This window comes from Pseudopipra pipra, chromosome 12, assembly GCF_036250125.1.
Source record: "Pseudopipra pipra isolate bDixPip1 chromosome 12, bDixPip1.hap1, whole genome shotgun sequence".
In the NCBI taxonomy this organism is placed as follows: Eukaryota; Metazoa; Chordata; class Aves; order Passeriformes; family Pipridae; genus Pseudopipra; species Pseudopipra pipra.
In genome coordinates this window covers 8,313,983-8,327,601 of record NC_087560.1, presented here as the reverse complement: position 1 = coordinate 8,327,601, position 13,619 = coordinate 8,313,983, and the positions used below count along the sequence as shown (strand labels likewise).

The following is a 13,619-nucleotide window of genomic DNA, read 5'->3' as shown; positions in this document are numbered from 1 at the left end:
CAAAAATATTAAAATGCAAGTATAATTATATGATGTTGTGCCCCCACTCACTTTTTCTACAATGTTATGCTGTTTACTGTTCCTCTCAGTCATGTCAATAGAAACATTTTGAAGTCAAACACACTACACCACTGAAAATTTTTTTTCTACATGAAAATAGCTTGTTCTCAAGTTATTTTTTATTCCAAGATGGAACTTTCTTCTGTTGTTTTTTCAACCCTGCAACTACTCAATGCAATCAGATTTCCAGCATTGTTTTACCCCATTATAATGGCACTGCACCAAACCTGCCAGAGTTGGAGAAGCATTTGGACAATGCTGTCAGACACAAGGTGTGATTTTTTGGGGGTTGCCCTGCGCAAGGCCGGGAGTTGGACTCAATGATCCTTGTGGGTCCCTTCCAGCTCAGGGTATTCTATGTTTCTGTAATGCTTCCATGAAGGTAACTGTTGCTAGAAACCACATAAAACAAATAACAATGCCAACTATGCTAACAATGTAAAAACAGCTTGAATGATTCTGAGTGTTTCTAATACACTAGTTAGACTTTAGGATAAAGAATTGAAATTACCGCTGGGCATGGGCAGAGTATGCACTTTTATTTCAAGGCACACAACTCCATCTGTTAATGTGAGACTATTTTAAAAATACCTTCTCTGGGGCTTTTGAAAGGACCATGTTGATTTTTGAGAGATATATGTTTCAGAGAATTTTTGTAGAAAGAGCCTCTTTATGCAACTACTACTTTGTAAATTAGTTACTTTTTACTATCTCTATTAAAAAATGAATTTCACATTCTGCGATTCACATTCGCAGTCATGAAAAGCTCTCTGAGCTACATGTCACTCACTGCAAGTTGTTTTCTGTGAAATATAGTTTTTGTTTAAGATGCTGAGATAAATGTGAAGTGGCTTTGTCCTCTACAACTGCCTTTCAGTTGGTTTGATTTAAACATGCACAAAACTCTGAGAAAAAGATGTTATATCAGACATAAATCTTTGATATAGAAACAAGGCCTTCTAATAAAAAATATAATGTACACCAATGAAAGCCCTTGTGAGTGATGTTAATGCTCCAATGCTCATTTCTGTTTTGAAAAGCACTCTCCTTAACATGTGTTTTTAATTGCCAGTGACACCAGGCCCATCCTCCCTTGTACCTGAGCTTTATCTCAGTTGCTTTAGACATTTGAAGTGGTACCATTTGTAGTGCAACTGAGTATGTAGCTGTGTGATTAATGACACTTTTCTAAAATATTCCACAGTGGCCACAGAAACAATTTCAATTAAGTGCTGTTGAAATTCCCTTTCTGCCATTTTAAATGCCGTTAATAGATAAAAGTTAATTGAGGTTAAAATTACATTTAATTAATTCGCCATGACACTGATACAATGTTATGTCTATTCAAAAAGATACAGGATCCACTGAAGTGGTCATATATGGACTAGGAATGAAAAGTACAGGGAATATATGTTTAAATTTGCAGGATCACAGACATATGTTCTTTCTGACTTACTAGCTGAGACCCCTTTCTATCTCAGACAGCTGTGTAGAAGAGGCAGAAATTATGTGTGTATGTATGTGTGTATCCATACAGAGCTAGAAATATTTATTTTCATCTTTGGGTCTCTGCAGTGAAGTTATTTATTGGACATTAATAAGGAATCTGACCGTTCTGTCAGGCAAAGAAGTGCAAAATACTTTGTTTATGAAATTGTAGGCTAAGAGTTCATAAATGAAAACTGTAGATGCAAAATCTAGCTGTAAGTGCACATTTCAATTAAACTAAAAAATACAAAATTCTCAAAAAAATAAAGGGCAATTTAACTGCTTCTGCATTTAGACCATACAGCGTAGCAGCTGTTAGGCTGAATATTCTCAGTGTATAATTCAAAACAAAACATTAATACTCTTCAGCATTGATTTGTTTGGTCTTTATTGTGTAGAGTATAAGTTCTGCCTCAGCAGAAAATTTTACCTGCACTCTGTTTCAGCACAACAAAGAATTTAAGAATGTACTTAATTAAAGTGTAGACATACACCAAAAATAAAGCCTTTATTGATCTTCTTTGCTGATGTGACAGTCTTTGCTCTATGTTTTTTAATATTTGTCCACAGCCAAGTACAGTACTCCATAAAAATCTACTCTGAGTTGGATAACCAGTCTTCTTCTAAAATTTCTGAAGATTCTTAGCATGTCACACTTCCTGGCCAAGTAACAGTCTGTAGGTGAAAATCCATAGTATTTTTTCTAATTGCTCTAGTAAAAATATATTCAATCTTGTTTTAACAGAGTAAGAAACAAGAAGTTCCTAAAGAAGAACAGGGACCAACAACAAAGAATTTGGATTTCTGGGCACAGCTTATTACTCTGATGGTCACCATTATAGATGAAGATAAAACAGCATATACACCAGTCTTGAACCAGTAAGTAATTAATTCCCCATAAAAAATTAAGAATCGTGGATTTATTAAAATAAGGACAGGAAATATACTTGAATCAGTACTTGTAATTTTAAATAGAATCTAGCTAGAGGGTTTTATGCAGGATATAACATTGGCATAGTTTGATAAAAACTTAGTGCTCTGATAATGGAAAGAGAATCTTCTGTTTTGGGAACACTAAAGACAGGTGGTATATGAACCATCCCAAGAAGTTGAGTAGCAAAATACTATGCAAGAGAACAAAATGGATAGAAGGGAAAGTTCAGTAAAAAGGTGTGATGGCATTGATGTTATTATAGTATCTTTATGCACATAGTGTTCAAATCATGCTGAGAGTCTTTTAGGTATGAGTTTTAGGGATTTATTTGTAACAGAATAATGAACTTCACAAAAAGAACCTCTCCAAATTTACAATTGGCTAGGGAGAAAACCTAGCCACACTGACTTGAGAATTTATAAAATAGAGAGCAATATCCTAGAGATGGAAGCTGACTACTCAGAATTGACAGTGCAACAGATGAGAGAGGTACAATCAATAACCAAGACAAGTCAAATAACTTAAGGTTGATGCAGTAGTAGAAAAGAGAGAGCCAATCAATAAATATAGAAGGAGGAGACAGAGTGCTGGGTTTGAACACAAAATATATAGGAGTGCAAAGGAACATGTTTCACATCTTACAGCTGCAGAAACTGGCGTAGCACTAATTGAAATGCAACGTGATGAGGCCCCAGGGAAATGTTTTAGCTCCTTTAGCTCTTCAGAGCTATTTTACAGAGGGACAGAAAATCTGGGCACAGTCTGGCTGTAATGACTTATGCAAAAGTTAAAATTGAAACCTACAGCTGTATTATGACAGAACAAGTAATAGAGGTGTCTGTGGTTGCATTTAACTGAATGGTCTGAGGGGGAGCAGGAATAAGCCTGTTTCTTTCAGCCAGGATAGGGTAAATACTGAAGGCACTCTGCACATTGAGATGTGTTTATTTGTTGATAAAAGGTACCATACTATTTATGGACTTGAAATATAATCAACAAAGAAACCTCCTGGAAGATATTTATTTGCCTTCTGATTTTTACAACTTAGTGTGAAGTTCCTCCATTAATTTTTTGTCTGACAGCTGTGTAACAAATACACTTATTATAAAACATGTAACTGAAACAAATACACACATGCATTTCATTTCAGTCTCTTCATTGAAATTAAACAAGTGTAATTGGGGGTTAATTATCTTAAAAAGTTGTTCTGGCTATATTTTTATACAAATGCGAGGGAGAAAGTAAAGGGATAAATAACAGAGTTCTAAGGGGATTAGTAGGTTCCCTAAAGTACAGCTGAGTGATTGTGTAAGATGTGAAAAGAGAATCAGGAGTGGACGGAATTGGGACAGTTTAAGGGAGAGAGCTGGTGTCTCTGACTTCTCTCCCATTTTCACTGTTGTTTTGTAAGTGGAAGAGTGAGCACAGGGAATAACATGTCTTTGAGAAGTAGGAGACATGAAGAGCAAAAGATGAAGAGGCTGTGAGAGGAAAAAAATTGCAAAACTATTCAGTTGCTTTGGATACCTTTTTTTTAAAAAAAGCTTCTCCTAAAACAAAAGCAGCTTGTAAAAACTATTGAGAACAAATGACAGCCTCTTCCTCTTTGCTTACCCCAGAAAAGAAAATAGATTAAAATGAATGAAAAGGAAATATAAGCTGAATACTTAAGAATATTGCAAAACTATGATTCCTTATCAGGAATACATGACCATGGAGTGTCTCAGTGGAATATTCAGGCCTACATCCATTTGAAATCTATTTTAGAAATGAGGTGACTCAAGATCCTCAGGAGACCTCCAAGCATTCTGATAGGAGTTTTCACAATTTTATAATGTTGCTCAGAATTCTTTTCCTCAACCATTTTTGGAAACCCTATTTTTATATCTACCTTAGAGGCAAAAATTATGCTGTGATACAGTAGTTTGAACTGTATCAGATTATGAATCCAAATGAAACATGACATGAATGCCTCAGCAAGCACTGCAGCCACTGACAGACCAGATCAGACCATCCAGTGGGAGTATGGGAGGAAGCTGCAGTTCTTATATGACATAAGAAACTCGACAGGTTTGAGGGGAAAAACATGGTCTGGTGTTTAAAGTGTGAAATTCTCATTCAAGTAGTTGAACAATGTAAAATGTGTTTGAAATCTGATTCACAGGCAAATCTACGGCTTCCTGTTACTTGTAAATACACATTGTACAGGCTGTGAGACAGAAGAAATTGCTATCAATATAAAAGAGTTATTTTAATAAAAGGAACAACAAATCAAAAACAAAATCTTCACCTGAAATATGCTTGTGCATTTTGAAAGCAAAATCTAAACTTTGTGCCTCTGCACATATTTTGTTTTCTTGCATGTATACTCAGAATAGTCAAGTTGTTATTGTAGCACAAATTTAAGAAACAAGACAGCTCTAGTGGGACTTTTCAGTTTGTTCTTTACTGATCCTTAGATCTTTGCAATGTAAGGATCTGTTTTCTCTGTGATCACACTGTGTTCCACACACTCCCTCCCCATTCCACACTATGGAAAGTACTGGCTGGTGAAATCTGTGGGAGCAGATTTCCTCATGCTTCAGGAGCCAGGATGTTTGCTAAATCTGTGAAGTTAAGGATAGTAACTTGTATTGCATAACAGCAACCTGTGAGTTATGAAAGGTACGTCAGTGGGGAAAAAATTATGGAAAGAAGATCAAAAAAGTCAGGGTACACTGTATCAAGAATTGGGCTGTGTCAGGCTAACTCTAGGATGTTTCTTTGATGGTGGAGAGTGTATCTGATGTGTTTTGTGACTTGATTCAGAGATATTTTCCTTTATCAGTTACACTTTATTCTGTGGAAACATATGAATATCAATTCTTTCATTTAACTTGTGAAAATTATCCTGCAAAACAAAGCTGTGCTCTGCTTTTTCACTACATACACTGTCATTTGCTCATGTAGTACTGAAAGACCAGATTAGTTATACTATTAGTTTTGTAGTGCAAAGTATCTGTCTTACATGTTATGTTTTCTTCAAGAAAAGGAATGTTACTTTTTAAAAAATGAAAACTTTGGCTAGGTGGAGAATAGAGCACAAAAAGTAAGAATAGATGAACTCTTTGCTCATAGTTTAAGTAGAATACATATTTTCCAAAATCAGATAGAACTTTTGTCTTAAGGGTTAGTGAAGCAGTGACCATGGCCAGCACTCCACAGATGGTGTAATCTAACCTCTTGCTGCAAGCACAGCACAAAAATGAATGTATTCACGCACAGGACCAATGAGATTTAGTACCTGGATGAGACTGAACTGTCCAAGTATGGAATATGAGCTATTCTGAGAATGTGCCTCTGAGGTTCAGGGACTTTGATGTTCTCAAAATGAAGCAGACCGAAGATCTGACAGCACAAATTAAGAAAAAGCATTTTTAATTGTCATGATAGGATTTTCTTATTTCAGGGTTTAACTGGAGACATGCAGCACTACCTGGGATAAATGCTTTGGGGGTTTATTTATGTTTTGCTTATACATTGATTCTTTTCATTTTCATTTGAGTTCAATTTCACTCCATTGATCTGTGGTTTTATATATAGCCCTTTGTTAGAACTAGCCAGTGAGAACAGTTTTCACTAAATTTTTACTTAATTAAAATCAATAAAGAGAAGACATCCACAAGTGGCTGCCTTTTACATGCGGTTTAGTCTTTTTGGAAATACATGAATATCATCATGTAGGGGCAACCTAACTGTTCTAGATAAACTGAGATTTTTATGGTATTGTTCTAAGAATGACATAGAAATTGGGGAAACTACGACCTATGGAACAAATAACAGTATCAAGAGCAAAAAAGAATAACTAACAGAGCACTCTTCTGGTCATCCTTTTTCTTTGCTGAGAAATGTAATAATACATGGCTTACAAAGATTAGAAAATGCAATTTGTAGAGTTTGGCATAGGAAATTTCTCTGATATTTTGCTGCTTAGGGACCAAATTCTGAAATAGTTGGCAAAAGACAAGTCTATCGATTTTAGACTTTGTCTAAGTGAAGTCAGGTAGGATGAATCCAGGACACTGTGTTGAACTACAGCAATTTATACAACACAGATAATTGAAGTTTGTGTGTGTGTGTGTTTTCACAAATTAAAATGCATACACATATGTATCCCACTAATCAAAAAAATGCATTTTTATCAGACCCAGCCTTGCTTATTGGCCAGCTTTGCATTAGGGTCAAAAGACAATGTCAATGTTAAATCAGCTGTCAAATACTTCCTCAGAGTAACACTGCCAAAGTTCAAGTCTGGTGCTAAGAGAGCACTCAGACTGGACTGAAGGTTAAGAAATTAAGGCAGCTGAGATGTATTTCAGCTTTTGAGCAGCAATTAATTTTGTGTTAACAGAATTAATACAGAGTTCTTTAGCTGAGCAGCCATTAGCACAAAGAAGGCTCAGTGAACTGAGATAGCAATTGCCTCCTATTAAAGTGACTGAGCTAATGAGCTGTTTAAGTACTTTTTCTTTGCAGATATTATCAGGGTCAAATATGTGCCTAGAAAGTATACATTAATTAGATCATACTGCTACCACTGTAAAGTTGCACATAATTCTCACTCTTTCTTTGTCAGCAAGAGCTTTAAAAATTCTTACACTTTTACAAAAATTATTACAGAATATTTTCTGAATCTCATTAGTGCTTTAATAAAAGCACTACTTTGGATCAAATTCTCTGCTCGTGTAAAACGGTGTAATAAACTCAAGACAAAAGTCACAGAGTGTATTTTCTCATGAATATGAGAATTTCCTTACTTCCTGTGTTCCCAGTGAACTATGAGTGTATCTGTGTGGCTCTCACTGCACCCTGTGGTGTAAACAACTGCTTTAACACTCAGGGGTTCTGTGATGTACTTTCTGCTCTTCAGCTGCATGACCTGGTGTGGTCTGCTTCTGAGAACATCCCACACCTGCATTAAGAACGGCTCTTTCTTTTCAAGACAAATAACTCTTCTTTAAAATGTGACATAAAACATAGTGTCTATCACGTAAATGTCAGCTTTTTCTCATAGCTAACAGTGAGGATGGTAACTGAAAGGTTAAAACTTCTACATAGAATAAGGAGCAGATGGGACCTATGAAAAAGTTGTGGAAAAAATATTCAATTGATACCTGCAGAACATGCAGACATGCAGAACATGTCTAAAAGGGACTGTTTCTCTAAGATGACATGAAGCATAAAACCAAAACTAAAATTCTGAATTAAAATCTGCATTTCACTACCTGTTATATTCTTTAGTGCTTTATCCATACTTCAAGATGGAAGTCTTCAGACAGTGAATTGGATTCAACTAGTAAAAACCATTATAGCTTCACAGGCAGCTTCACTCTTTTCCAGTGTAATAAGGGAATTGAAGAAAAGCTGTAGCTGCTAAACATCTGAGCCAGCTGTATCAGATTTTTCATAAGCCATCTGATTTATCTGAAGTTGAGGAGTCATCTGCAAGATAGATGGATGGTTCTTGATTTAAAATGTCATGTGAGGGAATTTGTGCAACATTCAACTAATTACTTACCCAGGCCTCTGCACTGAAGAAGTTTGCATTTGAAGATTTGATGGTTTATATAATTGTACAAAATATAAAATACAGTAAGTGCATACTAGAGGAATTATTTTGTGGAAATATTTGCCTTTCTGCTGTGCAGCTGTAAGCATAATTTCTAACAGCAGGTGAACTGATGTAATGTGATTGATTGCAGGTTCCCTCAAGAGTTGAACATGGGGAAAATCAGTGCTGAAATCATGTGGACTCTGTTTGCCCAGGATATGAAATATGCTCTGGAAGGTAATTAGAACAAACTATTAGTTACACTAGAGAGTTCACTAAGACTGATTTCCACTGTAAGTGACACCTGGCATCAGATTTCTGCATGTGGTAAGAGCTTTGTGGAGTACTTGTTTAAGATGTTTCACAGATTAATGAAAAAGAAGTGCTGTAAAGGAAGGAAATCATTGCACTGTGAGTATATGTGGAAGAAGGAGACAAAAGAACTGTGACTTGAAATGCTGTTTCTTATTGCCTAGTTCTGACAAAAATTCTAAGTGTCCAAAGAACCACAAATATCCTTGCTGGAGAGCATTTTAGACACTCCATATTTTCTTACTAGCTGAAAATTGGTAACCTGGCTGTAAGAAACATTTACAGAATGAAATTATGGAGAAAGCACACACTATAATTAAATCTTTTTGTGCTCAAAAGGAGGTTGTATTCATTCTAGTTCCAACAGAATCAAATGCAGTTTCATTTTATCCCCTAGGATATTACTGTGGTTAACCATTGCTAAAATATACATTTTTTTCTATATAGCAGATAGTCTTCAACTAATGGCTTCAAACCTACTCATTAAAATATGGTTACTGCAGAAAACCAAGTAAAAATACCTGCATGAAACTGCCATTGTCTTTAGTCAAGTCTGCTACTAATTACAGAGCAAGTCTGACAGGGTGAAAAAGAAGTATGAGGTTGGACTTAAAAAACAATGCAATTCAACAGACATAAAAGTTTAAACAAAATGAATACTTGAAGATCATTTCTATATTATTTTGTCCAGAATGTCTTTGGTAGTGGTGCTTTGATGGTATGGTAGATTTTTATGATGACAAAGAAAAGCAGAAAAAAGATGAATTACTAGAATGTCTCTTGATGGAAAAACTATTTTGTTCATCTGCTGTTATGTTAGTTTATTTTGTTATGTTATTTGAATGTGGAACTTGCATACTAAACACAGCAGAGGAAAAAGACAGGAAGAAAGGAAGGAAGGTAATTATAATATGTAGAATGACAACAGAAGATGAGAAATCTAAAACACAAGTAGGAGAAGAGATGTTCGAACTAATGTTTGAAAGTGATGTTCTGTAGTCATGTCAGAGTGAGTCAAAAGCACAAGTCTGAGAAAGCTGATGTCAGGCAGGAGATTATCCTTTGAGAGTGATCAGTGAAGGCAAAAGCTTCCAAGAGCTGAGAAGCATGAAAACCAAATGAAAGCCACTGTTCTGGGTTAGAACATATTGCTGGTGAAACAACCTCCTATCTAGAGAACAGCTGCCAGAAAATTGCTGTTCAGCAACTCAGTGTTGGGACTGAATTTACATACAGTTAGCGCAGATCACTAAGAATTTCCAACAGCCACTACTTGCCATGGTTTCATAACCTTGACTGTGTAGCTTTAGTCTGCACACAGACATCCCTGAGCACCCCAACGCTCATAGTGCTTTAGTCATTGAACTATAAACATTCTGTACTGCAACAAGATAATTCACAAAACATAATTCACTCTACTTGCTAAGTAGAGCATGCTGATCACTCAGAGGTGTCTTCAGATCAAGCCACGGTTTGTTTCTTGATTGTAAAGAATAGAACAGGAAGCTCTTGAGGAAGAGTTGATTATACAATATATGAAGTGTGGGTGGTAGGGCTGAATCAGGACTTTAAAACAAATATTAATGTTAACGTTAATCCTAATTCTGCAGAGAGTGATATAGAGAATTCATTAGAAGGCACTTGACTCTTTCTGTCTATTCCAAACCTATCCCCGAATATGGTCTCATCTCTGTGTTGCTGTGGATACTGTCTCTCTGAGTAGAGTAAATGCCATTCTTGTCATTAGAAATTCTAAGTAATTCCCAGAATCAATAGTGAAAAGGTTCCTGTGTATAAATAATAATTAATGAAAATTGAAATTAGAATAAAATATTATAAGTATACACAATTTCACTCTCAATCCTAAACAAGAACCTCAGTAAATCTAGTCATAAAATATAGATCAGCATTCTGTTTCTCTTTCCAGCTCTGCTGGTTTTTAAATCATTGATTCTTCCCATAGATATTCTAGAAACTGAGTTTAACTCAGTTGTTAATGGCAATAAAACTTTTTGCTTTGAATTCCATAAGATTAGAAGCAAGTCCTTGAATATGGCCACAGTTGATTCTCCTGGTTTTAATGGAGTTCATTAAAATGCATTGCATTCTGCTCTGCCACTCTCGCCTTCCAAGTTATTAACATAGGCTACCATCTGTTCATACGTAGTGTCCAGGGCTGTGATTGCAATCTTTCCCTGATCCAATTTAGTATTAATCTCCTGAAGCAGCATATTTTGTGTTACAAAGTTGATTCCTTTCTGCATCCAATCAAGAAGCAATGAACTAGTCCAACATTGTTTGCAAAAGGATTGCTCCTGTGATAAAAAAGATTAAATTAGCTCATCCAAGATACTGCTTCTGGTTTTGCCCACCTAATATATTCTCAAATATACCCAGCCACACCCATCAGCTTAATTTCAGAAAATAAGCATGTCATATCTCCATTCTCTAAAAGAAGACCAGTACTGGAGCATCCACTGTACATTGCTTTTCCCTGAGTGTTCAGAATGGCTGTTAAACCCCTCCCTGTGGAGCTGGATGCCTCCTGTATCTTCCCAGGGGACGTGTGGAGCTGCAGCTGCTGCTGGGCAGAGTTGCTGCTCTCCAGCAGTGCTGCCACCTCCTCTGCAGTAGGACCCAGCAGCCCTGTGAGCCCGACACCAGCAGCATCACACCCTGCTGCCTTCTCTTCTCCCTCGCTCCTTGCCCAGGACAGTCCAGCTGGGAGGCTGCTGCTGTGACATGGAGAATGCAGAGTGGACAGCAGCTTCCATAGCAGTGGCTTTTGCTGGAGAAGAGCAAAGCAGCTGTGTGTCTCTGTGAATACCCAGGAAGAACACTGGCATGTGACAGGCTGCTGTCACTCTTTTGGTGAGGGAGGAAAGGACATCACAAAGCACAGTTCTCCACAGCTGCTGAGATCAGGGCTGCACTGTGCCAAGCTGACATGCCTTGGAAACAAAACTGTACTAAATTCTGATATCAAGTTCATAATTTCATTCTGGATTTTCTTCCAATTTAAGTTAATAAAAATGTTTAGCCTTTTCATAGTGTTAAAAGTTTTAGGCAAACTGTAACAAATAGAGTTCACACTACTTCTAATTTTTTTTCTGATCTAAGGAGCTTGAGATTATTCTCATGTATAGATTTTGCATGGAGAAGGTATCACAGGCTTCTCTCTTTGAGAACTGACTTCATTAGATTTGGTCCCTTTAAGGTTTTTTTCTTCTTTACAGGTTATTCATGAAGCATCAGTGGTTTGCATGACATATTATATGCTGGTTTTTGGCATTCAATTTACACAAGCATAGCTGATCTTATAGGATGGTATTATTTTTATACGGTCCAATCCCCCAATTACTCTGCATTTATCCTACAAAGAAATAAGAACAGAGAGAGAATTTCACCAGTAGTGCAAGGGATTTGTTACTGACTTCATATGGCAGCAAATCTTTTCCTTTACAAGTATGAAGATGCAAAGGATAAAAGATGATGAGAGAGTAATGAGCTGAAATTAGACACACAATTGCAAAGTATCTTTTTTATTCTTTGTTCTCAGAAATGTCATTTTCAGATCTCTCCGATGTCCAACTTTTGAATAGGTCAGATCCAGTGTCTGAAGCTATCCAGTCTGTTGGAAGGAGAACATCCTAATTGCTGTTATTATGATAATCTAATTCCAGTAGTAGCCAGAAGTCAAGAGCAGAATCCAGCCAGAAATTAATTAGCTGCTGTGTAAATACAGCAATAGACAGTCTCAGTCCTGCAGAGCTGAGATTCTGAAGGCCTTATAAAAATAGAAGAGGAACAAGAAAGTCATTCCTCCATTTTATTCATTTAATGTAGGTTTGCTTTTAAAGTTTGCTATTGTCCCCAGTGCATAAGCAGACACCATTTTCCTGTTTCTCTGGCAGATACTTCTTTCACTACAAAAACTGATAAAATGATTTGAAAGCGAAGAGGCAGGTCTGTGAGATGATGTTGAGCACAGAGACAGCACAGAAAAAAACCAAAAAGGCTGGCGCTGCCCAGAGAAAGGTCATGCCATTTGGTGGCACGTTTCATGTCTATTTTCACTCCAAATTTACAAAGTACCCCTTTGTGAATAGCATTTAGCCTTGGCTTAGAGGGAGGCTGCAGAGGAGGTTTGAGGAGGTGAGGCTGAGGTTTTGGAAAGGACAGAAGGGCAGCATCCACCAGAATGCAGGGTTTCATCGCTATCAAAATATGAAACCTTTTTCATTTAGTCAGACTCATCTCTGCACTGGCACACTTGAACAAATGTATTCCATCCTGGCTTTTTCAGAGACCTGAGGAATATGTAGTGCCATGGCAATTCAGAGTCTGTAAAGGCAAAGGCAAGGGGATTAAAATTGGAGTTAAACTTTTCTTTGGCAGACAGTAAGATAAAATGTTGACACAGTTGGTGGAAGAGGGGAGTTAGAAGTTTCTTTGGTCAGCATAACAGACAAGGATGTTAACAGCAGCAGCTGCACACTGCACATGCTGGGGAGCTGAGCTTTGCCAGTATGAGAATCCACACCTATCATGTGCAACACAGGGATCTCCAGGCTTGCCTATAAAGCACTGTAACCATACCAAATGGCACTATTTTGTTGGAGTTAATTAGACCCAGTAATTAAGACAGAGGAAGTGGATAGAACTGTTCCCAGGGGCTGAGTTAATACTTCTTCATGGCACCATATTGTGCTGTAGCAATGTGTCATCTTTACTTGGAACTACCTCAGTGATCTCTAGTATGGCACAACCTTGCACTTGGGGAGGTGCCCACTATATCTATCATTTCCTTGTTCTCTAACCCATTTTCTTGGATTTTACATATTGAACCATAGCCAGAACAGTGAGTACTACTGCATTACAAGTCTACAGTAATCTTAGAGTTAAAGCTTCTTTATGTCTGACTGTAGATCCTATCCAGGGAGGAAATATGACTCCATGGTTAAGGAATCTTCAAGATCTACCCTGCCTTTCATAATTTATCCATGTTCTCTTAAAAAATGCCCTTGGTCTCCCTACACCCTGGTTTCCCATTGGCACAGCTTAATCACCATTCGAACAACTTAATCAGTTGTTCAAGGTACAATCCATTACTTTTGTGAAGCATTCAAAGATATTTTGATGAAAATTTCGAAACAAATGTAGAGAAAAGATTGAATATGTAGAAATCTGTTATGAAAGACACAATATATATTTTAAAAGGAGAATTAGAGTGAG

General features: G+C 36.9%; 1 protein-coding gene across 5 annotated transcripts in view; it reads left to right on the top strand.

The window, feature by feature from the left end:
- Positions 1 to 13,619, top strand: part of UNC13C (unc-13 homolog C) — a 133,538-nt gene that overhangs the window by 79,842 nt on the left and 40,077 nt on the right. For all 5 annotated transcript variants that reach the window (XM_064668743.1, XM_064668742.1, XM_064668746.1 and 2 more), the window contains 2 exons: positions 2,294 to 2,427; positions 8,224 to 8,309. In XM_064668743.1, the coding sequence (XP_064524813.1) occupies positions 2,294 to 2,427; positions 8,224 to 8,309 (220 nt within the window). The remainder of the gene's footprint in view (positions 1 to 2,293; positions 2,428 to 8,223; positions 8,310 to 13,619) is intronic.